We start from the raw sequence: 27,776 nt of genomic DNA on the forward strand, positions 1-27,776 counted from the left end.
CAAATATCTACTTTCCTATGGGTTTTATGTTCTTTGTATTCACTATAAATATTGTAGAGGATTGAATTCTCTACAACTTCCGTTAGATTTTTTTATATTTTGAACCATTTTCGAGATAGAGGGCTAAGAGCAGTGTTTAACTATTTAGAGAAGAGTATCATTCGAGGTCAACCGGTAGTCCAGATTAAAAACACGGCGTATAAGGTCTATAAATTATTGATTAATATATAATTCCAAATAATTTGCATTTTTTAAACTATTACCTTATATTTAATAATTTTTTTCATTAGTTGAGTATCTATTGATTTACTTATGATGCACTGTTTGGAACCTTTGGTGTAGTAATGAATATTACTGGAGTTTTTTCCCAACACCAAATCGTTATTTTTAACACCTTGACACGAGGTGTTTTAATCTTCCTCTTTGAAGATGATCACTTGGTGATCGAAACACGTGTCGAGGTGTTAAAAATAACGATTTGGTGTTGGGAAAAAACTCCAGTAATATTTATCTATTGACTTGATAACACTTACTTAATCGTATAAATAAAAAGTTATTAAGGGAAATACTTTAATGACATTTCAATTCTAATTTAATTTATACTTATTACTTTCTGACTGAAAAAAAAATAATTTTTGGTTAATGTTTTTAATAAAAAACACCATTCCATTTATGAACGTTAAAATAAAAAAAAAAGGATAATAAGACTACAACATTGAATTTCAATTTTCTTCTTCGTCATCATCGTCTTCCGCTCGCAGTAAAATTTCAAATTTTCTCTGGAGCTGGTGGCAAAATTGTCGTAATTGGTTCCAGGGATTCATCACACCAATCCTGAGGTTTTAAATCGTGCCCTAAGACTGAACTTGACAACAAACACGGTTGAAATGTCGGTGAGCTGCTGCACTCGTTGGTGGAAGATTTGATAATTGCACAGATGCACAAGTTTGTTAAGTTTTGTTAACCTGCACTTTGCACTCCATTTTAAATACTGTTTGAGCCGGCATTTTTCTTCTTCACATGCTGCAGCAAGTTGATCCAAATTCGGAAGTTTCTCGAGTGTTCTTAAAAAAGTTTTTTTTTCTTTTTTTAAAGAGCGTAGAAGTCATGTCACAGCCACTTACTGCGTGCAGAAACAAAATGTGTTTTTTAGGACGATGATATTCATCAAAACTTTTGGAAGAGTGTATTTCAGTTTTTAATTCCTTTGCCAACTTTTTCACAGAAAAATTCTTGTTGATGAGATAGGGTACATCCAATTAAAATAACAATTAAATCTATATCTTCTCCTATTATAATTTCAGTTTTTTCATGATTTGATCCAATGGTAAGAAATCTGCATCGTCTCTGGCCTATTTTGTTGTAATATCAACAGCTTGTAATTTTTCAATAAGCATAGCTTTTTCTATTATTTCGATTTGATAGGAGTTGCCATATTGTAAAATTTTCATGTACTGAAATTTTCGAAAACATTTACAAGTAAAATAACATGTGATGAAATATTGTGGAAAATATAGTAGTGCCCACCAAGTCTGTTGAAATTTCAGAGATTATTTTCAATATCAGTATTTAGTGAAAGTTATAATTGGAATCACTGATGTAGAATAAATCCAAGACAAACATTTTTCCTGAACCAGAAGATTTCTTCATCTCCTGAAAACTTGTCTGGTGAAACGCGCGTCGAGAAGAATACTGCAGGTCTGGTGCTTGTTTTGGATCAGTACTGAAATTACCAATATATTCATATGCGAAGATTATAAAGTAGAGTTAAAATAATTTGAAAGTGACAATGAAATATTCAATCTGAAGTGAAAATTACATTGTATTACCCAATATTTCTATTAAAAATTTACTGTTTGTAATGCACTGTTTAGAATCTTTGATGTAATAATGAATATTACTGGAGTTTTATCCCAACACCAAACCGTTATTTGAACACCTCGACACGTGTTTCGATCACCAAGTGATCGTCTTCAAGAGGAAGATTAAAATTCCTCATGAAAAATGTACTAGTTCGAAAACATCACTTACCTTCCAGTAAGTAGTAGAACACATGATAGTTTCGTTCATGGCGACCCTGAGAGCATATTCTGGATTTTTCTAAAAGATATTTCTGAACAACGGCTCCGTGTACCATTCCATTTTCTTTGTAGTTGACTTGAATGAATTTTCCAAAGCGACTAAAACACAAATAAATCAAGTTAATTCACATTACTATCTCTGTAAGTACAGATAATATAAAATGATGGATTCTATTAATTCTTCGGTAATTTTCTGATTGATTCGGCCGTTACTTGATGAAGATCCATAGTAATTTCAAAAACTACACCTCACGATTTGATCTCCACAAACTTTATTTGAAAAATATATCACAACATGTTTCGCTAACACAGTAGCTTTATCAAGTGATTTGAATACCCATAAATCACTAACACTACTGTGTTAGCGAAACATGTGATATATTTTTCAAATAAAGTTTGTGGAGATCAAATCGTGAGGTGTAGTTTTTGAAATGTATTCGGTAATTATCCCCAAAAATACTTATAGGTATAACCTCGATTTACTGTTGAACTGAAAATAATTGAGCCATTATATATCATTGAAGTATAAACTCGGTTTGCTAAAGGTTAATCACAAAATTATACTTCATTCAATCAATCCACGTACAAATAGAGGATAAACTGTAAGTCACAACCTTCTTGTTCTTTTCATGAATGTAGTCTGAATTCGACAACTCAAATGCCTACCATTATAAATTTAAGTTGTTTTAATGAAACGATTGTACGCAATTCCAATATATTTTTCAAACTTCTTTCACTTATAACTTTTTTAATTATGAATAGATTTCTATGAAATTCTGGACAAATGTGCCGAATCCAGTACATTTTTCAAATTTTATTCCGTAAAAATTTCTTATTGACGAAAGTTTGTAGACGTAATATCGACATAAACCATTTCAAAAATTCGTGAATCCATTGGTGTGGTCAAACTTTTTCACAAAGAATCCTGTTTTTTGTCATTGAAAAATATTTCAAAAGTAGGCCCTGAAAATGAATTCATTCGTGAACTCTGGTGTATTATATAGTAGACTTCTCTAAATTGGAAACTATTTGGTTTATAAAGATGCTTCTATTTTGTATGGTTCATACTGTATATGATCTATGCTTCCAGGTGTTCAACATGGTAGAAAAACAATAATTTTGAAAACAACTTCATATTGAATTTAATTTCATTCATATTCACAATACCACCTTGCTCGGATGACATGCAATAGCTATGGCGGCGACATTAGTTTGAACTTGAACATTACAAGCACAAGATCTTCTACCTGAAACAAAAAACCTGTGATTGACTCCTATAGAGCAAGCTTTATCCATTTCGTCGAGAATGGTCAAGTTGTTTGAAACAGATGTCTATGCATTTCTCGTAGCAAATGCTTCATCATCTTTTAAATGCCACTACTTGACACATTTGGGTGTTATCGAAGATTCAGTTTTCTCAAACAGTCCACTTTGGTTACTTCGTTTCTGGATGCAATATTTTATTTCACCAAGAACATCATACAAACAGAGCGATTGGGTCATGCACTGTTATGGTGCCAAAATAGATGTAAAATGAAGGGGTTGGTGCAGTATTCATAAGGCAACGTTCGTCAAACCCCTTGAAACTATAATCTTTCAAGCAAAAAAGGGGTGACATAGTATATAATATTTCAAAAAATTGTACTGTATAGCAGTTAAAAAATATTGTACACTCTATTGTATTAAGGGATTGATATTATTTTTTAGTAATATTGTCATAATTAGAGATATGTATTTAATTTAAAAAAAAAAACAATTTTAATAAATTAAAAAAAATTAATATTTGATGTTCTGTAATTTATATATTTCGTCACCGTTCACAGCGCTCATAATGCTTCACTTATATCTTATATACCATATCCTTATACACTTACAATAGGTAAGCTATTTTTTCTAGAAAAATATTCTCTAAAATAAATTATATGACAAAACAACGTTTGCCGGGTCAGCTAGTTACAACAATGTCGTTCGTTTAATATTCAACATCATATGATCCTGCTTTCAGGATTTAATACAATTCAAGCTTCCTCAAGCAAGACTGATGAAGAGTTTTCATTGAAGGATTATGTTTTCTGTGTTCTATTGAAGAAGTGACTTGCTTAAAAAGTATTTTATAACCTATATAGGAATGTAGGCTTTCACTGCTGGCGTCAATATTTTGATTGGCTTCCGGGTTTTGCCGTTTGGTTATAATCTCCAAACGTTTTAACTGCAACTGCGTCTGTCATCTTCAGTAGCGTGGTCGAAGTACTCTTCTTGACTCTCATTTCTGCCGTGTCATTTATAGTGCTGATTTTCCGCGCACTTTCACTAATGGCGGGTTCGCGCGTACTTCCCGCGCGATTTGGATGACTTAGCTTCGTTTCGGTGCTTTTCAATGCTGTGTACCAGATCTTTCTGTTGAAGTTCTCTTGTGTATTTCTGTGGCTTCTAAATACATTCTTATTGAATAATGATTTGACGTTGCTGGCCTCTCGGTATTTTCAAACAGGATCTTGTGTTCCCCGTCGGACAGTGCATGTTCAGCGACTGCAGACTTCTCGGTGTATCCCAATCGGCAACTCCGCTTGTGCTCGACTAGGTGGGTACCAATGCTTCTTTTCGTCTGACCGATATAGAGTTTAACACAGTTACATGGAATCCTGTAAACTTAAAATGATTTGAGTGGGATTCATCTGTCTTTTGCTGATCTGAGATACTCTGTTAATTTTCTTCTTCTTCAGAATTTTCCCGACTCGGTCAGTGTCACCTTCTATGTATGGCGGATAGACAGTGCCTTGGGGTTGATCTTCACGCTTCTCTCTTAGACGCGTAGCGCGTATTACGTCTTTTCTGTCATAGCCGTTCGCTTGTAACACAGTTGTTAGTTGAATGATGGTTGGATCCAAAACAGAAACGAACTGTCATCAACATCCTAGTGAACAGAGCTTTGTAAAAATAAACAAATGACAGTGCTAGCTTTTCTTCTGAAATTGTTAATGTAAATTGGTCCCTGAAAAGATATATTTTATTTATTTATTTACGGCTTTGCCTATTTTTTAAAAATAATTTAAAAAATCACACGTATGTACTATATCAGCTAGATGTAAGGAAATTATTTAAAAAAAAATAAGAAAGGCAAAAACGAGCTAATCAATCACAATATTTTCACTCTTTTTTAATGATTCCAGAGAAGAATTGAAAAGTTTTAAATCCACATTGTAGGTATTAGCAAGTCTCAAAATTCTACCTATGGACTCATTCAGGTCATAGTTAGTATGATGAAAGGGTACTTTGAAAATGTCTGTATCTTTTGTTCTCTTTGAATTCACATTTAAAGTTATATTTTCACAAACTACACTTAAACGATTTAAACGATTATGTGTAGCAGCAGCGATTTAAAGTTATATGTTCAACAAGTTCTGGGAATTAATTTATTATTATGTGAATTAGTTCAATATCTGATTCTAATCTTCTATGAGCCAGAGTATTCCAAGTTGAGAATGTCCAATATAGATTCATACTTATATTCACCAATATGATATCACAGTTTGTATGCAGAGTACCTTAAAAACTTGTTTTGAATACTTTCAAGCATATCAATATCCACATCATATGAAGGGCACCAAATTTTGGAGTTGTTTTGATCTAACAATTGAGCAATATATGATTTTTAAGGAAGAGAGAGATAATTCCTCCGCAGATCTAAGAGTGAAACCTAACATTTTTAGTGCTCTAGAAGTAAGATTTTTTTTGTAATATACTTATTGATGGAAATTATGATTTTTTGAGAAGAAACGATTTCTTAAAAAAATTATTTGTTGATAAAAATGCGTTTATTTATTAACAATCGTATTTTGCGACTAAATATTAAAATTAAGGAACCATTTTTATCCAAAAATCATGTAATAAAGCTAGTGCAGGTGATTTTTCTGGACAATCAACTTTCAGACCGAAGTATGATCTTGCCGTAGAGTATTTTTTTTAAATATAATCAACGGTAGCATTATGTTCCATATAATTATCTACTACAGAAGAAAGAGGAATATATATACACCTCCGATAACAATTGTTGAAGCCTCTATTAATAATTTAATATACAGAGTGTTTCAAATTCGTTTCGAGGTGTTTCCGAGTATATCCGGAGATATCCGGATATACTCGGAAACACCTCGATATCCTTTTCGATAAAAATTAATAATTTGCAGATAAACATGAACCCGGGAAATCTACACGTCGAATTTCCTGCGAAATGAGCATTTGTCATACAAGTGCTTGGGGAGACATCTCAAAAAAAGCTGTTTAAAATGTTACAAAAAAATTGCATTCAGGTGATCCCGAAAGGCGGTTAAAATTTTATAATTGGCAAATAAGAAGACCTAATTTTCCTGTTATCCTGGAAAATATAATTTGGACAGATGAAAACACTTTTATGAATTGTGGGATATTCAACAGAAATAACCAATACATTTGGTGCATAAACAACCCCAGGCAGTACCGAGAAATTCGACCTTAAGTGCGATTTAGTATTAACGTGTAGGCAGGAATTTACAAAGATAGAATTTTGGGTCCTCATTTATTTGACGGAATTCTGAATGGAGAAACCTATCACCTGTTTTTAATGTCGATTTTCTAAGACTATTTGGATGATCTACCTTTGGCTAACTATAACAACATCTGGTTTCAACATGATGGTGCTCCACCGCACACTACCCGACGCCGACGATTATCTAATTACCTGACTGATATTTTTGGTGAGAAATGGATAGGGAATAATGAACCGGTGAGGTGGCCAGCAAGGTCTCCAGACTTCAAGGGCACAGTTGTGTTATCATGAACAAGGCCAGCATTTTGAGCATTTGCTGTGATTTATTTCTGTCGTTACATTTTAGTTAATTATTGTTATTTGTTCAAAGTTACCTCTTAAACACCTCATTTATCAAATTTTGATTGTTGATTCTGTCTCCGTATTTTTTCATTGGCTTTGCAAACGAATCAAACTCGGTGAGATTTTCGTCAAATAACTTGAACATAGTTCGATGTGGTTTTTGTCTTTCGGGATACAAGTTTCCGATGTCCTCACACTGTTTCTATCGTATTTGTGACACATTTATATCATATCTCTTTTTTCTTCATTCGTGAAAGCCATTTTTCGACAAAAATTCAATGACTTGTCCAATAACAAAATGTCATTGAGTGTAACAAATTGAAAGTTAAATTTAGAAACAACAAACTCAAAACCTATAACGCTAGGAATTAATATTTTTCAATATCTCCAATTTCAATATCTCCGAAAAAGAATGATAACTTATGATACATCATTGAAAAGGTAAAATCTGGTTCTATTCAAAACAAAGAATCCAATGTAGCGCCCATTACAAAAAATAAAATTGATGAAGATGGCCGGAAGACGAAACGTCTGATATCAAGTCTGAAAAAACCATTATGCAGCAGGGAAAAAGTGGCTAAGTGGAAGTGGAATTTATTTTCGAATCCTTCGAAAGATAGAGCCAGAAAAAAAACATTTTCAGAAATTTCTTTTTTTTTCCCAGATATGTCCGGATATATTTGGAATTTCAGAACTTTCTCAAGGGCATATTGTCTTCGTATCTCTCATAGTTTTCGAGATCCCAATGGTGAGGATCGAATTTGAAACACCCTGTATAGATGTTCTACATTACTAGGAGGGATTTTGATCAACTCTGTTAATAAAGGTTCCTTGGTGGTTATTAATATTCCTCCTCCTCTTTTTTATCACTATTTCTTTGTTCTCTATATCAAATCTGTATATGTTGAAACCTTTTATTCCTAATTCACTTTCCGAAAAGTCATCATTAAGCCATGCTTCTACTAAAATTATAATATCATAGTTTGAATACATAACAGTTTGTTGAAATTTTAATAGTTTTGTTCTCATACCGCTGACATTTTATTTTTAAAATACACAGATAAGTGATTGGGTTTTACTTTTTTGCAGCTGCTTCGGTGATTTTAGGTACTCCATTCACATATTTTATTATAACATTTTCTCCCTTCTGCTATGACCATCCTAGAGTGAACATCGCACAGCAGTGAGCTCTCGCTCTATAATTTTCGTTAATTCAAATGTGTTGGTGTTCAATCGAGTGTTGGTGAAAAGTACAGTTTGGTAACTACAATAGTAAGGCATTTGATTAATTAGTTTGAATTATTCTGATACTGTTGTCATATCTCCAAGAACTAAAATGCCACCAACACGCAGTCAAGTTGATGAAGCTCACATAGAATATCTAATTCACAACACAACAAATTTTTTGTTTCGGGGTTGAAATTAGATGATTTTAATGTATTTCCACGTGTTAAAACCGAAAGTGACCATAAAAATTATATATTAGCTCTTGTTTTCAAGATATAGTATCATTATATTATATATATATGTATATTGAGTTTTCAACAAATGAAATATTTCATCACCAACAGTTGGTACACATGTTTGTTTACATAACACCCCTCTCATCAGCTGTTCTTAAGTAGTAAACATAACCTATGTGAGTTTGTCAATTGTACGCACGTGGTTGCTATTGAAATTATCGTGTGAAGTTGATTTTTAAATTAATTTAAGTGCTGATCTGAAATGCCTCGAAAGTGTGTGAATTCTGTCGATAGCTTTTGCTATATATGTGGTGATATAACATTTAAGGCTCAGAAACGTAAAATGACACCTATCGTTAAGACAGCCTATGAACATTATTTTGGTGTGAAAGTTGGGGACCAAGATAAATCATGGGCTCCTCATATATGTTGTAATTCTTGTTCCGTCATATTGCGAGAGTGGCTGAAAAATAAAAACCGGGCAATGGCTTTTGCAGTACCTATGGTTTGGCGTGAGCCTACCAATCATACAGACGACTGTTATTTCTGCTTAACTCCTCCCATTAAGCAAGGTTTATCTATGAAGAAAAGAGGAACGGTTAAATACCCTAATCTCCCATCTGCTCTTCGGCCTGTACCACACTCAGACAATTTGCCAGTCCCTTCTCCACCCCAAAACTATGAAATTTTAGAGGAAGGTGATGAAGACTGTTTAGAAGGAGCAACCCATCCTTCTACATCCTATGGCCCTGATTTTGAGGTAAGCGATAGGTCTAGTGATCCGCACAGAATTAGTTAAGCAGAGTTGAGTGACCTTATAAGAGATCTTCGCTTGTCTAAGGAAAAGGCTGAGCTGTTAGGGTCAAGACTACAACAGTGGAATCTTCTAAAACATGATGTGAAAATATCTCAGTACAGACAGCGTCAAAAAGATTTGCTTCCTTTTTTTGAGAAAAAAGAAAACCTCGTAGTTTGTTCTAATGTAATGGTTTGATGGACTGCTTGAATTTGGATCACACTCCATCTGAATGGAGACTGTTTATAGACTCTTCAAAACTAAGCTTAAAAGCTGTACTTCTGCATAATGGAAATCAGCTACCCTCTATTCCTATAGGTCATGCAGTTCACATGAAGGAAACGTATATAAATATGAAAACACTTCTCCAATCAATCAAATATGAACAACACAAGTGGCACATCTGTGGTGATCTGAAAGTCATTGCTATACTCCTAGGAATGCAATTAGGGTTCACCAAGTACTGTTGTTTTTTGTGTCAGTGGGACAGTCGGGATAGAAAATCTCACTATAAAAAAATGAACTGGCCTACACGAGACCTAAACCCTAATGAGAAAAATGTAGCTTACGAGCCTCTTGTAGATCCTAAGGATGTTCTCCTTCCCCCATTACATATTAAGTTGGGACTAATGAAAAACTTTGTGAAGGCCATGGACCAGGAAGGACAAGCTTTTAAGTACTTGAGAGCAAAGTTTCCCAGGTTGAGTGATGCTAAAGTCAAGGAAGGCATCTTTATTGGGCCTCAAATCCGTGAAATCGTAAATGATCCTGCTTTTGACATGATTTTAACAGGAAATGAAAAAAGAGCCTGGGAAGCCTTTAAGGGAGTTGTACATGGGTTTTTAGGTAACAAAAGAAATGATAACTTCACAGCATTGGAAAGAGCTTCTTCAAGCTTACCACCAACTTGGATGCAACATGTCCTTAAAAATTCATTTTCTTCACTCTCATCTTAATTTCTTCCCACAAAACTGTGGAGCTGTGAGTGACGAACATGGAGAAAGATTCCATCAAGACATTGCCTTAATGGAACAGAGATATCAGGGCCGTTGGAATGAAGCAATGCTTGCAGACTACTGCTGGTCTGTGTGTAGGGATGCTACAGAAGTGTTTTATAAAAGACAAGCTAAACGACAGCGATCTTAAAATGAATCGGATGGACTTAATTGAAATTTGGTGGTACAAACTTCTTTTATTTGTCAAAACACTAAGAATAATGTTTTTTTTATTAATTTTGTACTTAAAATATTCTAAAAGAAACATAAAAATATTGTTTTATGTACTTTCACTTTTCACGTATAGTATAACTACTCTTTAAGATTAAGTACTGTGTATCTCAAAAACCAGATCTAATAAAAATTTTTCATTGTTATTTTCGTTTTTATCACCCCAAAATTAGTAGAAATTGACTAATTTAGTGTAGGAAACATTCAAAAAATATTTTTTTGTTGTGATCAGATGATGTGGTGCTGCAGGTTTTTCCGGGTTTTCCTGCAGCTGAAAAAGCAAATGCACCACTGAATCAATGAAGTCGCCCTGGAGCGCCAATTAATTTTTATTGTTGTTTCAATAAAGAATAATTGACAGAAAAAAAAATTTAGCAAAATATCGTCAAATTTACTGAGCAAAATTGATAATAAATTGGAAAATAAGACAGCCAGATTTGATACAATAGATGTGGCGTTGAACTCTTTGAATGCTAAATTCATTCATCTAGAAGTAGTAGAACGCAATCATAAAAAATTTAAAATGAATAGCCTACGCTTAATTGGAGTTAATAAGTAAGTAGATGAGAATTTGATTGGCAAAATCTCAAATACAATAAATGATACAATGAAAATCAAATGTACTATATTCGAACTGAACAAAGTATTCAGAGTAGGCAAAATCTTCGCAGATCTTACTAAACCAAGGATAGTAATTGTAGACTTTGTCACCAACCTTTAGCGAACAAAGCCAAATTTAATCTGGACGGAACATTAATTTTCATCAATGAGGATTTGACAGAGTATCGCTACATAGTCTGGGCTATAAGTTTAGATTCGTGTTAAATGTACATACTTTTAGTAAAATCAAGTGGTTAGGCTCATTTGATCCGGAATACTGTCTGGATCATTGTGAAAAAAAAAGTAAATTAGTTCATAAAAAATCTGAAAGTTATAAACAAATAAAGACCCTAAAAAGCAGTGTTCGATTTTGTTGTTTAAAAAATATTATAAATATAATAAATATTTTTGAATTTTGAAAAAAAGATCCTTGAAGAGAAGGAAATATACTAAAGAAAAGTTTCGACTCCCAAACGGTATCTCCATTATTTATAATTTTAATTTAACGCTGAAAATAGCCGTCCGCACGCCATTTTTAGTTTGCGCGCACGGCCTCTAAGCGAGTACGTAACTTGAAAATATTTTTTTAAAGGTACTTAAAGTGGGTAGAAAAATTTGAAAAAATTATAATATAATCTAAACACCATAGAGAACTGATTCCCGTTGGAATTGGAAGGAACATGAATTTTCATCAATGAGGATTTGACAGACTATTGCTACATAGTCTGGGCTATAAGTTCAGATTCGTGTTAAATGGACATACTTTTAGTAAAATCAAGTGGTTAGGCTCATTCGATCCGGAATATTGTCTGGATCATTGCGAAAAAAAAAAAGTAAATTACATCATAAAAAAATCTGAAAGTTATAAACAATTGAAGACCCTATAAAGCATTGTTCGGTTTTGTTGTTTAAAAAATATTATAAATATTTTTGAATTTTGAAAAAAAAGATACTTGAAGAGAAGGAAATATACTAAAGAAAAGTTTCGACTCCCAAACGGTATCTCCATTATTTATAATTTTAATTTAACGCTGAAAATAGCCGTCCACGCGAGTACGAGTACGTAACTTGAAAATAATTTTTTTAAGGTACTTAAAGTAAATAGAAAAATTTGAAAAAATTATGATATAATATAAACACCATAGAGAACTGATTCCCGTTGGAATTTTTCATTGAAGTTAATTTTTCAATAATCTAGACAATTGGTAATTAACAAAATTTTCTAAAACTTCCTTTATCATTCAAAGTAAGAATAATTACCGTAAAATTTTTTCGCTTCGTGAAGCCCTTCTTAGATACAAACAATAGAAGATTGCATGATAAAAGTTCAAAAAATTTTAATACTTTGTTTATAATCATTTTTCAAAGTAAACAAAAAAGAAAAAACACAATAATGTGGAAAAATGTTTTTCTTTATTTATCATTATATTATAATTTTTATGTCAATAAAACACATTAATAAACTAAAACAAATAATTTTTATCTCCATTTGTATATAAAATTTTTTATAAATATTTTATAAACGGGGCTCAAAACGAATTGACATTCGACACCAACAAAATTGTTTGATCTGTGGCATAAAACCTTAACATTGTTGCGAAATGATTTTCGGGCAATGTCTGGCTGTTGCATGTTTAGATTCCATTACATTTTAAAACCAAGTAATTTTGTATTTAAACAATATCTGGAACAATTTTTGAGAAAACTTATCCTAATGGATTTTATATTAAACAGTAATAATGAAAAAGGATGATGATGTATTGTATATGGAAGATTCAATCTGTGAGACGAATACCATTAGATGAGATTTGATGATTTCTCGTTTTGTGATTATCCATACAAATTAAATAAGAGTAAATTTCACTGGAGTGATTTAAGTCGGTTTTTTTATTCATGGAGTTTTGTGAGTGTGCTATATGTACCATTTCTAGGAAAAGCCTCTTGGTAGTGTTTTTTTCGGTTGATAAAATTTTAATTGAATTATAATACATACAGTGCCCTTGTTTAGAGACATGTTCACTCAAGGCACATCTTTCCGGGTGTAACCTACTTTCACTTTTGTGTGCTGTGATCCGATCTTTTAATAATCTAGATGATGAATCATGCACGTGGTTTCCTCTTCAAGGAACAGGTGGTTTTTTAATTTGATAATATAATGATATATCATTAAATCTACTATATATTGTTTGTCTGTAACGTCCTGAGTGACATGATAGTAATTTTTCATATATGTTACGTCCATACTTCTTTCAACCTGCCACATAACCTCACATATACTGTAAGTTGGTTTGAATTATTATTTTATAAATATGACTGTTTTTTACCCTTATTGTAGAATCCCTGATGATGATAATAAAGATTATCGAAAGCTTGGAATCTGTGTTATAAGAGTACACTAAATTTCAAATTTTCAGGCTTACAGCTCAGTGAATTATGCGAATTCGGATATTGAACATCAGAGCAATTTTGTTAAACTATAAATTATCTTACAGTTGCAGTTGGTTATGTGTTTATTTGTTCATTTTTTTAAAGCTATTAATGAATTTCGCAAAATTTTGGGAATTATTATATTCCCACCTAATTGCTAACTACTATTACACTGTATTTTAGTTTGTAATTAAAAAAATGCTTTACATGCAATAATTTCATTAAAAAATATATGGACACGAGGTTAGAATAATATCGTTGAGTAGATATGATATTTATATAACTGAAAGCAATTTATTATTTTCAAACACAATATTTAATCGAAATATTACAATTAGCGTCGATAATTAATATTCGTTATTATTATATCAAGAATAATAAAGCAGTCAATTCATTTCATTAACTTCGTCTTTTCCTTCGTTTTTTAGGGGGGTAAGTTTTTGAAGTACTTGCAATATCTAGGTTTGGCAGCGAACGTGTTTTCTTCAGATTTATTCAGAAATAATTTTAGTACGCCATGAGGTTTCGACACTGAACTGTGCTTGGTAACTGTTTAATAGACTATGAATCACGTTTCCAGACAAAACAAGTATAAACTGTAATCCATGTTTTCGAAAAAGGTAGTAGGATAAATCAGGTTAGAAGGATTAGACAAAAGACGGCCTGTGGAGAAGAATGCTGCATATTGTAACGTACAAAATTCTAAACAAAAGCCAAAAACATATAAATATGAAAAATCTGGGTACATTGTAATGATTTTTAATAAAATAACAGTATAAAATCATGTGGAAATAGAAAAAAACAAACAATCGCTGAACTTTTCGGAGATATATTACTTAAATTCATCAATAGCTAATAAAAAAATGAACAAATAATTAAATAACCAACTGCAACTGTAAGATAATTTATAGTTTAACAATATTGCTCTGAAGTTCAATATTCGAATTCGCATTATTTACTGAGCTGTAAGCCTGAAAAATTGAAAAAGAACCGAGGAAGTCGTTAATTTTTATAAACAAATGTCTAAAACAACAAATTAACAATAAATAAAAAATATATGCAAGATGACATTTGAAAGATAATTTTTTTTGTACCTTGGGAGCTGTCTGACTTGTCCATTTAGTCCAAGTCTCCAGAAAACACTGCAGCCTCTTGGGCTTATTGCGTTTATTCTCCCATCTTCTCATGACACCCATTCCATCAGTCTCGTTCCCTTTACTAGTTTCTACAGGTTCCGTGTTGGATGTTCATCATACTCTTCTGGGCGTAATTTTGCACGTCCATATATTGCCTGCCTCCTGTGATTCTGAGCCTCACATTCGCATAAGATGTGTAGAGCTGTTTCTATCCCTTCGTTGCATAATCTGCAGCTGAGGTCACCGTTGTACAGCCCCATTTGATTCAGGTGTCCTCTAAGCGGGCAATGACCGGTTAGTAACCCTGTAATTATTCTGAGCCGATCCCTGTGTTTATTGCCAGGTACTTTTGTCCAGTACTCTGTGTGCTTCTTATTGGTCCATGTCCTAATCTGGTTTCGTAGAAATAAGGCACATTCATGGTTTACGACATATTTATCTGGCCGCACACAAGTAGTAAAAACAAAAACAATGTCAAGCTTACGTAATATACAATGTGGTGTTCCGCAAGGATCAGTCTTAGGTCCAATTTTGTTTTTACTATATGTCAATGACTTGAAGATGCTTGACATTTCAGGAAGTTTCACACTATTCGCCGATGATACCACCATACTATGGCATAAAGATAAGAAAGCCGATCTTCAACAGGTCATCAATTCAGATATAATAAAGGTTAAAGAGTGGTGCGACTCAAACCTTTTATCCTTCAATATATTAAAAACCAAGATAGTGTCTTTCAAATGCGCAGTATCTGATATTTCTATCCACCACCAGATCATTGAAAACAGTGTGTTTTCAAAATTTTTAGGACTATACATTGACAACGGTCTTAAATTTAATGAACATGTCAAAAACCTGAATGAAAAATTGTCCTCTGGTTGTTACGCTGTAAAAATTGCTGCAAACGAACTAGATTACACAATCGCAAAGTCAGTATACTACTCCTTTATAGAGTCACATTTGCGATATGGTATCCCATTCTGGGGAGTGTATAGTGGAAATGTTCTTCAAAGTGTTTTTGTTTTACAAAAAAGAGCCCTGAGATACCTCTGTAAATTAAAATTTCGCAACTCGTGTAGAGTTCACTTCAAGCAACATAACCTTCTCACGGTAGTGTGTATATTTATACTTGAAACAGTGTGTTTCATTAATAAACAAAATTTCATTATAGATAGTAGATATGCCACCCGCCAAAGTGACCATATCAAACTACCTTTACCATATTCCACTCTAGTTAAGGACTCCATTATATAAGGTGGTTGTACAAGATGTACAACCACCTTCCAAATTATATCAAAAATATACAGTCCAACACTAGCTTCAGAAAAGCTGTAAAAAAAGTTCTTTCCGATAGAACCTATTATAGTTTGGAAGAATATTATGTGGATATAATAGACTAATAATAAATATACCAAAACTTTACATTTTGATATCACATACCTACTATTGTTCATTATATTTTAAATTTTAAATGAGTGACTGATTGCTTTTTAACAATTCAATTTTATAAAGTAGTGACTACATATACTAAGTAAATAATTAAATGTTATTCATATAATTTAATTTAATTTATTTTATTTATACAGGGTTTGTCAACAAGATGTTATTCTTTGATAATAAAGCATATTTTGATTGATTGATTGATACCAATGATTTTGGTACCCCCAGAGCTGGTTCAGGACCTATATATGAAGTTGATGATCCGCGTCTAGCGCATTCATCAGCTTTATCATTACCTGTGATTCCAGAATGCCCTGGCACCGAGTACAAAGTTAATTTGTTTCTGTTTGCAAGTTCTTTCAGTTCTTCATGGCATTCCCAGACCAGTTTTGATGTCACCTTTGGGTTTGTCAGAGCCCCTAGTGCACTCTTGCTGTCTGTAAAAATATTGATCCGCTTATTTCTTTGGGGTCTCAATTTGATAAGCCTTGCACACTGCAAGATATCATACACTTCCGCCTGAAATACGGATGTGTATAGTCCTAGCGGATAGCTGTAGTTTAGATTTCTATCCGATCGGTATACTCCAGCTCCCGTTCCATGTTTGGTCTTCGATCCATCTGTATACCAGGTGTTTTTTCCAAACATGTTTTCGGGATGACTAATGGTCTTCCACTCTTCACGGCTTATGATTTTGGTCGTGAAGTTTGTGTTGAAGGTGTCTTCGGGTGTCATGTGGTCCGTGCACATATTCAATATGTGCTCCTCCACTTGTTCCGAAATTTCTGTTCGGTCCGATCATTTGTGGTTTGGTGAGTTTTCCAGTCTGAATTGGCCCATCCTGGCCTCCCCCATTAACACAAAGTGTAAAGGAGGTAGATTCAGAAGTGCCTCCAATGCAGCTGTTGGGGTAGTTCCCATTGCTCCCGTCATCCCCAAACATGCAAGTCTTTGCACCTTGCCTAGTTTGTTGAAGGCGGTCACCTGCTTCATCTTTGGCCACCAGACCAGAGATGCGTATGTTATCATGGTTTTAACCACCATCGTGTATTGCCAATATACCATGCCTGGTTTTAGCCCCCATGTTTTTCCATAGGTGCGTCTCGCGAGCATCAGTGCTGCCTCCGCTTTCCTCTTTATCCTGTGTTGGTTCCAGGTCAGTTTGGAATCTAGGATATTAAGTTAATAAACAATGAAATTGTTAATACATTTTTTTGTTATTTTGTAGAGAACTGTTAATTATGATTTTAGAAAAGTAAAAAATATCTTTACTATAATTTAAACAGTATATATATATAAATTGGATAATGTTAGCGACTGGAGAAATGTATGGTAAAATGTATTAACAGGGTCTCTCAGTCAAAAAATCAAACTCTGCTTTACTTTGCCAAGCTTTCGCTTCTAATGGGAAGCGTCTTCAGGGCAGTAAAAATGAGTGAAAAACAATAAATTGAAGATATAAATTGACGTAAAAGTTAACATCGTATACACTGCTTTTTAGGGTCTTTAATTGTTTATAACTTTTAGAATTTTTTATGAATTAATTTACTTTTTTTTCACAATGATCTAAACAATATTCCGGAACGAATGAGCCTAACCACTCAATTGTACTAAAAGTATGTCCATTTAACACGAATCTAAACTTGAAAAACAACTTTTCTCAGTTTATGTACCTTATTGTATTTCAAAAAAACTATATACCAGATAGGTAACCACTAACTTTCAATTTGTAAAAACATTTATAAATTTGAAAAAAAAATGTTGTTACATGATGAATTTGTCTCACCGAATGCGTACTGCGAATGCATTAAAAATCATTCAATTTTGTACTAACCTTCGAAGCTTCCGAATACAACTATAATATCGTACATTCTCAGCCACTAACACTGAGTTCTTTTCCAGAAAATAACAACTGATTTACTCTATTTTCTGATTCTAATAAGACTGTTTAGGTACAAAGATTTATTCCGCATACAGTGTTCTTGATTTTCTTGTGGTAGTAATAGAGAAATAAGTGACCACTGGGACTCTTAATTATACCTAGAAGAAATAGACACCGATATTATAGGAGTAACATTACACAGGTGATAGTTCTACCCACTTGTTGAAATTCGGTCGTATATTCGATGTTATGATTTGAAGGGATTAACCCTAGTCTTCAGGTGTCAGGCTCGACATTCTTCTTCTCATGATGGAATTGCTATTTGCCTTGAAAGGTGGGCAGTAACCGAGGGTCATTTTTTTTAAGTGAGGCACTATAAATATTTTTTTTGTTACCTCCACCTTGGATCAATTTTTCCAACTACCCTCTGCAAGGGATCAGATCTCAACGTAGCATTGTGTTTAATTTTATATAATGTTTAAAGGAAAAAAAATTGTGTTTAATTTTGTATAATGTTTAAAGGAAATAAAACATTGATCAGAAGTGATTAATTTCCACTCATTGTCATTTCTCACTTATTTTCTAAAAATAGCGACTTTGAGGATTCAGATCATGCCCGAAAAATAATAGATATCCTCAAATATAAACGTTTTAATAAAAAAGTGATTGGAGTATAACTTGAAGATAGCAACATTTTCTTTGAAATGAAACAAGAATCAAATTTCTAGGTCAAATAATTTTTATTTTATGACGAAAAAACAATTTTTAGCAAAAAAGTAACTTTTTTCAAATTTATTTGCGATGAGTAACGCGTTAAATTATCCAATCGAGCTAAAACTTCCCAAATTTCAGTTTCAAGACAAATAGCAAATAGTAGGGTAGTCTCGTCGGTATTACGACGAAAATATTTTTTCACCTTTTACCTTGTGACCACCATATGTACATACTCATAAACTGTTGAATAGATCTGCAATCAATATGAAAATAGTATACGTCCCTTGTGCAATGCATTATTGAAGTGACAATTTTTCGTTTATGTCGATTCAAACTGTCAGTTGTAGTCCAAGAATATGTTGGCTTGATGTGGCAATGTAATGTTAAAATCACTTTTAGGTATAGGTAGGGATTGTTAAAAATGGTATGAGCTATTATTTGTAAAAAGTTCAACAATAACTACTAATCATTTTTCACATAGTCAGTGGGCATACTTGAAGACTGGCTATAAACAAAATCATCTAAAGGAACAATTCGCTCAGGCCGGTGTCAACTCCCTACATTGTAGGTTATTGAACTGACACCTATCAGAAAACAACTACTTATTTGGTAATACCACGAAGGGTGTTGAATTATATTTGTCATTGCAGGAATCTTCACTGAAGTTTTTCCTGCATATACTGTTGGCGATACAACTGCCGGAATGGATTTTCAATTTTATTGAACAGGCACACTCGCAGACCGGTTTCGGGCTATTTAGCCTCTGGTCAGTGCAAGGTAGTGGTCATCATCAACATTGAGTCGATGATATTCCATAATTAAAATTCAAATTCCTTTCATTCCTCGAACTAAGCTGAAGCGAACGCCAAACAACATGTCTATCATCGAGCCACCTTGTAAACGAGGTACTAACCAACCGCATATCCGAAATTGAGTCATTACCAATGCCCTGGAAAAATGATTCACTCACTTCACATAAGTTATGTTCGACGTCTAGTAGAAAGTTTCAAGGCCTGCGCTATTTTTCATGCAAAATACATGTGAAAATGGCCCTGCCCTTGAAAATATCCCTGATTCAGCAGGGATTTCTCGTTGTCCAGAAACGTGTTCAGTTCAATGATGCGATCAAATTTGTCCATCGATCCAACTAGCTACCCACACGTTTATAACTCTATACATCGAAACTCACGCTTCCGAGAATGAAGTTATGATACAATACCATTCATGTATTCCGTTCACGTCTCCTAAATAGTTTTACTAGGGCGAACTTCGTTTTATCAATTGTATCAATGTATAACGGCTGTGTGTGTGTATGGGGCCATATTTATTCTAGTTAATTGGTTTGAAAATATTACTTGTACTTTACGACGCGACGATAGACATAAGCTACATTAATGATATGTACTCTCCCACAGTGACGTTTTGAAATTCAATGTAGTTATATGTCAGCATAACACAAATATTCTATAAAGAAACAGGAAGGCTGGTCGATCTACCACTCTAACCACTTGATGATGAAGATGATACATATTCGTAACCCCTTAGATTTGAAGACGAAAGGTCGACTTATCACAAAGTTTATTAATACAGAAAGAAATCCTTTAGTTCGTTCGTTTACTCATACCGACCTTGCACATGACTTCGAATCCCAAGGGATCAGTTGTGAGAATCGCAGTCTTGTGTTAACCGAGTTATGGGTTTACTGGGGCTAAGTAAAGGTTTCCAAGTGATTTTTATTATCTAAAGCTCCGAAATTGCAGGGAATTGTGCCATACGAATAAACCATGCCATTTCCCATGCGGCAGGTTAAACGATCATCGGCTCTGTGAATCGTATACCTACTCACATTCTAAGGCAACATGTTTGATCGTAAGGTTTGCGTATAGAGACTCCTGCAATAAGTATGTGAGTAAAATCATTTCAACAGTTTCAACAATTAGTGTCACTCATTAGCTTGTATCTGCTCGAAGGTGAAGAAATTGCAAAACTGGCGCCAGAAATAACTGCGTCGAAGCTATATTCCGGGTTAGTTTCATGCCTGAAGTTTCACCTACATCTGCGGTAGACATTATCAAAGGCGATGAGGGAACGGACGGTGTGGTCTGGTTATTTTCAAAGCAATTGGTGTGGGTACCCGAATTCATTCAATCGGTAATGGGCGAGGCTACGTTCCTATTGGTTGAAATGAATCATCTGAAAGGAAGACCATCGCCTTTGAATTTTACCACAGTCGTAGACGAAACGTCAGACATAAGTACCTACAAACCACAGACAATAAACCGGGAATATGTGAAACGGATTCAATATCCTCCGGAGCGTACGGTAACACCGGTGTCTGGTCGGTGTCACATCATGTGGTTCGATACAGATCAAGATTGTATATATGTATATCAATTCCATCGACATAATGCTTCCGTTGACGAGATGAATGTACTTTCCGTATTACTCACATCATCCTCTAGAGATGCACCGTTGCGCATTTGTCTACCCCGAAACTTATTTTGGAAATGTACCCTGACTCTAATGAAAAATAAAAGGTAAAACTGAAACATCTGGCTCATTATAAATCCAAAACTAAGCACCTTTATCAATCACCAGAACTTCAATAGGTACTCTTCTCGACGCGCGTTTCACCAACCAAGTTGGTTACGTTTCGGTAAGATCGCACTTGCCATATTCAAGTGATCTGCTTGGTAGCTGAACTTGAAAATTTTGTTAATTTTATACGCGAATAAGTGGATGCCTAGAAAGATGGACATTTATGGACAATATAGGCATACAGAAACGCTACAATTTTTCATATCTTTTTTTTTATTGATTCGGCCGTTACTTGATGAATATCCATAGTAATTTCAAAAACTACACCTCACGATATGATCTCCACAAACTTTATTTGAAAAAATATAATCACAATATGTTTCGCTAGCACAGTAGGTTTCTCAAGTGTATGAATACTTCAAATTGTTCTTACATAAATATTTATATACTACAGGTAACCATAATTGAGATTACCTCCAAAAATTACTCGAACCTCTACCTAAGGTACCTGTTGAATTATGATAACCTAAAGCATATTACCTTACATCTACATCAATAATTATTATTTCTAGGATTTAAAAAAAACAAGTTCAATAATGGTGATCTATTCAAATCTAGTTGGTCATTCATTAGACTGTTTGAATTTTTCAGTTTACTAATTTCCATTGTTTCCAAATAATTCAGTTTCAAACATTTATTTTCTATGTGCAAAACGAACTCTTCGTTAAAGATATGATTTTCTTTTAGAAGATGATTTGAATATGTTGAATTTGTTTTCTTATTTACATAGCTCGTATGATGTTCCTGGATTCGATTCATAAATGTTCTGCCAGTTTGACCAATATATACCTTAGGGCACGTTCAACACTTTAATTTATATACTCCTGATTTCTCGAATTTGAATGTCTTGTCTTTATTATTTTCAGCTAACTTTCCCCACGTATTACTTGTTCTATATGCAATTTTACTATCTCGTTTCCTTAAAAATTAAGCCATTTTTTAGCTTATTTATTTCATTTTATATTTTCTCAATTGTGTAGGTATTTTGGTATGTTTTATCAATATCTGCCCTAACAACTTATAAGCAGCTTCTCAAGAATTTTAAATACAAATTTCATTCTTTCATTTAGTGTTTTTTCATATGCCGATCAATAAGTAGTATTGTATAAGCTTGGAAAATAATATACGCGAAATTTCAGAATTCTGTTAAATATCGTTGTACCTAACAAACAATTAAATCAGATTATTACTTTCATTTGCCCATGATTTTTAATTCAAAACGTATTTTTCGAATAAGATTTTGTTGTATTTTTCAAAATGAAAGTACTTACCTCGTCCTTGAACGAAGTCAATATTTTCAGACCTAACTTGTCTGATTTTTGATAGTGCCAAGAAAAAATTCCATTTGTTGCACATTTAATGGACCAACTGTATAATATAAAACATATATTTGTGAAGAAAAGTGAATCGAAACTTTTTATGTTTTCAACACTTTTATTTGTAACTAACGTTTCTGCAGTTTCGTTCTATAAAGGCATTTTCAAACTTATGTTATAAGTGGTAAAAAACATGGAAAGTTTCAATTCTTTTTTCTTCATTATGATTTCCCGCCATCACGTAGTAAAGGCTACATCCATCAATTTACATATATTTGTGTCTAATTGTCTTTAAAAAATAAAAAAGCATAGAAAAGTATCTCACTTTAATCCTCAAATCAAGATAAAATGTTTTTCTCTCGAACTACGATATAAAAACCCAAGGAATTGTGAAAATTCTTTAATGTTCATCATGGATAGTATTAGTAATTTTCATCAAGTAACGGGTCAGTCCATCCACACAAGTGTGTGAGTGTGTTAACATTTACCACACACACACACACACGTGCGTGGGCATTGTAGCCAGGCGAGGACTTTCGTTCGTACCAAATAGGTCTTGTGAGGACAGTTGTTTATCGTGCGAGGACACATACCCCGTCCACGCAACCTTATGACTTCATTTTAGTATTCTACGTATTATTCCGACCTCAGATGTACTTATGAATAAAAAATAGAATGCCCTCAGAAGACCATATTACCATTGTCTATAGATTTACAGTCAGTCAACCAAGTTATCATTGGAGGACGATGGAAACGAAAAGTAGATCGCGCCAATACCGTGGTCTCCAAAAAAGAGATAAAAGATTGAGATGGAAACTGTAGTAGTAAAAAGTTGTAAATGATTGCCAATACCGTGGTCTGCAAAAAGAGATAAATGATTGAGATGGAAAGTGTTATAGTAAAAAGTTGTAAATGATTATTTTTATGTTTCTGACAGGCTTTGTCTTCGTGACGTGCTCATTTGTGTTGCAATTTATACACATATAAGAGGTTATTAGTAGTGAATTTTTGTGATTCTGAGATCAGAATCACAATTGTTTTCTTCGTAATCAGTTTGTGTTATTTGTATTTTTAGTAGTTACTAGTTAGTGGTATTTGTACTTTTATAAGACAATAATTGTGAGTGAGTTGTAACAGACAATTGAAAAAAGGTAAAAATATGTTCATATCATTTCATGTTATTACATCCCTTCAAATGTATTTCCAAAATAAATTATTCAACAAATGAAAGTGGGCGCACTAGGTTATGTTGCAGGAGGTATTTATTCACGACCTGAATAAATTGTGCAGTCACCAAAATGAAACTAAATGACCATTGTTTGTCCAAATAATCTTGGAACATATGACATTTCACCTTCTGGTGCACCCTCTCCACATACCTAATGTGATAAATTATACATCAAAATTTGCCATTTTAATTTCTTTGGTCTTTGGCTAGTACACTTGTAAAACAAGTGACCTAATTTTCAAGTTGGTGTTGGTCATTTTGCAAAAAATACTTTTATATTTCAAAATATGTGATGAATGTGCACTAACTGGTGAAAATTTTATGAATAATGAGATTATTTTTATCAGCAAATTTACCTAATTGAGTTGTACAGCTTTTGTTCCTTTTACAATTTTATCTTTATTTCCAGATGTCTGGAAATAAATGTGCCTACAACAAATGTGGAGTCTCAACTAGAAATGACCATAGTTTGAGGTTTTTCCGTTTTCCAGTCAAAGATACCACAAGATGTAAACAATGGATAATCCATTCAGGTAAGAAACCTCAACAGTTCCCAAAATATATCAATTTCAAAATATGTTGATGTAAAGTAACTTCCAATGGGTCTATTATTCTGCAAGAGTCCTAATCTTATATCAATATTACAAAAAAATTCAACAACTATCTTCATGTAAAAGTTTTGCAAAGAATAATGATATAATGTTCTTCTTGTCACCCTTATCTAATTGGACCACCAAAACAGACCCTTTTGGGAAGCTGTTTTTGACAGTTTGGAAGTTTGACACAGAGTACCATGAACATTACCTACTAGTTGTTGGCAATTTGTCAGATAGGTTCTTATTATAGGTTCAATCATTCCTCAGAGCCGTAGGGGACTGTGTGGCACGGTCAAGTTGCTAGAAACTCAAGTTTCTAAATACACAAAATGGAAGTTCCAGGTTCTTATTTAATCAAGAAAAATACCTGTAATCCCTAATTTTTTCAATAGTATTTCATGTAAGGCACAGTTTTGGTTAGATCGCAAAGCTTTAGGGTAATTTGACTGCCTTGCTCAAGTTCATCAACCACGCCTGTCACCACCACCACCACCACTTTGCTCAATATTGAAAAATAATAATTATCAGTTGATGATTATTATCAATGACTGTTACATCATTTGTTTTATGAAGGGTCGCTGATATGTATGGAAACACTCGATTATCTCAAAGTAAGATAGCTAGCCAAAAATATTAAAATATAGAAGTTTTAGGGTTTTTCCAAATCTACCACGCTAAATAAAAAATTAGATAACCAGGATAAGTCAAAAAGTCTTGAAGAAATAAAGTTGCTTTTTCTTCAATAGAACACCTTATGTATTATTCCATATTTTCATTCTGATTGAAATTCTGAACAAAATTGATATAGTACATCATTTCCTAAATTCAACCGTTTTCGAGATATCGAATTTTGAAAATAACTTTTTACTACTCTGAAATTTATTAAAGAGAAAACACGAAATGATGGATATTTATTATGAAAGTCACACAAGGTGGAGTATGTGGACAGTCAGACACCGCAACAGGTAAAACTAAATAAAAAATCTCCGACCCTGAAAACTCCCCCCGGATTCCAATTTTGGATAGAATTGGACGATAATCACAAAAGTTGTCCGCCATAATGGAGCCGCCATTTTGTTTTGTTTTTTTCTGACCAAAATTTCATAATGCATTTTAATCAGAATTACCTACACTTACCAAATTCAATTCAACTTGCAAGATTTGATTACAGACACACAATCAGATACCGATATAGGTGAAACTAATTAAAATCTTGTAAAAATGAAAACTTTAACAAGTTGTTTTATTGAGTTACCAATAAGTATTTTTTCTTTTTCAGGCAACATCACATTGCCTGGTCTGAGCCCAAAATCACTAAGTAACAAATTTTTGTGCAGCAGACATTTCGACTCACAATTTCTTCAACATAAACGGTTGCCAGGAACACTGGATGAGGATGAAAACATTTTTAATATAGTAGATGACACTTCTCTAAATACCACCGAGGAGGAGGAGTCTTCAAATTCAAGTATAGCATCAGAAACATCAAATGTACCTGCAGATACAATAGATGATTTTTCCGCAACAGAGGAATCCTGCGCAGTAGTATACCTTGCTGGTTACTTAGTAAAAACATGTTTAGACCGATTTAAATGTCGTGCATGTAGGAGTTATTTTACAAAGCGAGGAAGATTTGGCAGATGATGATGAGTTATTGACTTTTTACAAAAATTACAATATTCAAAACTCAAGTGGTTTGAAAACGCCCTCAAATTTTATGAGGAAATTCACAGAAGACAATGCTGTGTTATAACCAGTATGTCAAAAAATACTGTGCCAAAAACATAATCAGCAATATTAGAGACAAAGCAAATAAACAACTTTTTAAGTATCTTCCTGAACGGTTTGAGACACAAGGAAAATGTAAATAACGCTGAAAATATATTGTTGATCTGTTGTTACACACACAAGTTTTCAAATACTGTAAAGATATTTCAAGTGGAATAAAAACAAGGGCAGGGACAAAAAATGCCAAACTTAATATTTTAAAACAATTAGTTATAGTAATCAAATACCAACTGAAACAATCATTGCTACTGAATCCACTATAAATGATTTTTTTTCATTCATGGGTCTTAATACTTATTTTTTGTTTGTTAAGACTGTGGACTACAGATTTTGTGATTAATGTTTCTGTTTTCCATCTGTGCGCCTCTAAAGTTGAAACTGTTTATATATATATGTATAAGTGTGACTGGTTTTATATATGTAAATATCTAATTTTTGATACACTAACAATTTTTTCTTCATTCTTATATATTATTCAGTTTGAGAATACTCTCTACAATATTGTGACGTACCTAAACAAAAAACTGTTGTGTGACTATTGTAACATATGTTTTCTGTAAAAATTTTTTGAAGGTGAATAAAATATCTTATAATGATTATATTGTTATTATTTCGTTTTCATACAAATAAACAGAATAATATTTTCTTATGGTTTAAATGATTCTGTAATTTTTTTTTGTTTCGACATAGACACACACACAGACCATACATTTTTTTTTATTAGAAAAACTGATGAAAAATGTCTAATTCTGCAATAAACTTGCAATTTTAATTGAGAATATTTCTTTTGAAGGGCATTCATATTAGGAATCACACGTTAAAAGGCAAGACCTCGTTAGTCCTTAGCTCGCACAAGTTTCTCAACTTCTGAGAGTTGTCGTTCGAATGGGGGCGACAGCTGATTAATGGAAAAAACAGATTTTAACAAACAGATATTGAATATTAAACATTCAGAATATAAAATAATAAAAAATTTGAAAAAGTCTGAAAGTAAACATTTATTTTCAAAATATATTGGAGGTCTATGTATAGTGAGATGCCATTCTGCATCATAAATATGATACGAATGCTTTCTGGTGAGTACATCTTTTGAACAGGCTCAGTCGCAGACCGAGATTTTGGGGTTGGCAACAACCAAAAATGTCATTGAATTCCTATGTAATTCTATTTTTACAAAAGATTCCTAATCTCCGACCTCTTTATTTCCCACATACCAATTTTGAATCGAAGCTAGCCATAATGACAAAACTCGTCCGCCATCTTGAATTTGAGAATTGTCTAAAAATACACAATCCCGGATCCCCAAAACCCCCACATATTAGTTTTCAATCAAATCGGATCAAAATCACTAAACTCGTAGCCATCTTGGAGCCGCAATGTTGATTTTAGTAATCTTGACTATCAATTCATAATATCTGGCTCCAAAAACCCCCACAAACCAATTTTTAATAGAATCAGACCATAATCATATATCACGTCCATAATGCATTGTCATGAAAATTATGAACATCTGCCAAATTTCAACAAGAAGTTGAACAAATTTCACTTCACAAGATTTGTACAGAACAAACAGACAAGAAAGCGAGTCAATAAGAACGTAATAAAAAATCATGACCCC

General features: G+C 33.2%; 2 protein-coding genes and 1 long non-coding RNA gene across 3 annotated transcripts in view; 2 read left to right on the plus strand and 1 right to left on the minus strand.

Moving 5' to 3' along the window:
* Positions 1-3,861, plus strand: part of LOC141484141 (uncharacterized) — a 29,735-nt gene extending 25,874 nt beyond the window's left edge. Inside the window, exon 2 of the long non-coding RNA XR_012466499.1 lies at positions 3,172-3,861. This is a non-coding gene — a long non-coding RNA (uncharacterized lncRNA). The remainder of the gene's footprint in view (positions 1-3,171) is intronic.
* LOC111509285 (unconventional myosin-IXb) overlaps positions 1-27,776 on the minus strand; it is a 263,644-nt gene that overhangs the window by 196,326 nt on the left and 39,542 nt on the right. The window contains 1 exon segment of the mRNA XM_074179210.1: positions 2,032-2,180. Coding sequence (XP_074035311.1) covers positions 2,032-2,180 — 149 coding nt within the window.
* LOC141484136 (uncharacterized) lies at positions 13,232-26,734 on the plus strand. Its single transcript, XM_074179226.1, has 3 exons — positions 13,232-13,311; positions 24,184-24,307; positions 25,650-26,734. The coding sequence occupies exons 1-3, from the start codon at positions 13,243-13,245 to the stop codon at positions 26,012-26,014; spliced, it is 558 nt and encodes a 185-aa protein (XP_074035327.1). The 5' UTR covers positions 13,232-13,242; the 3' UTR covers positions 26,015-26,734.

The sequence above is a fragment of the Leptinotarsa decemlineata genome, unplaced genomic scaffold, assembly GCF_025532065.1.
Source record: "Leptinotarsa decemlineata unplaced genomic scaffold, Ldec_3_MD MMD2_tig00004677_RagTag_RagTag, whole genome shotgun sequence".
Lineage (NCBI taxonomy): Eukaryota > Metazoa > Arthropoda > Insecta > Coleoptera > Chrysomelidae > Leptinotarsa > Leptinotarsa decemlineata.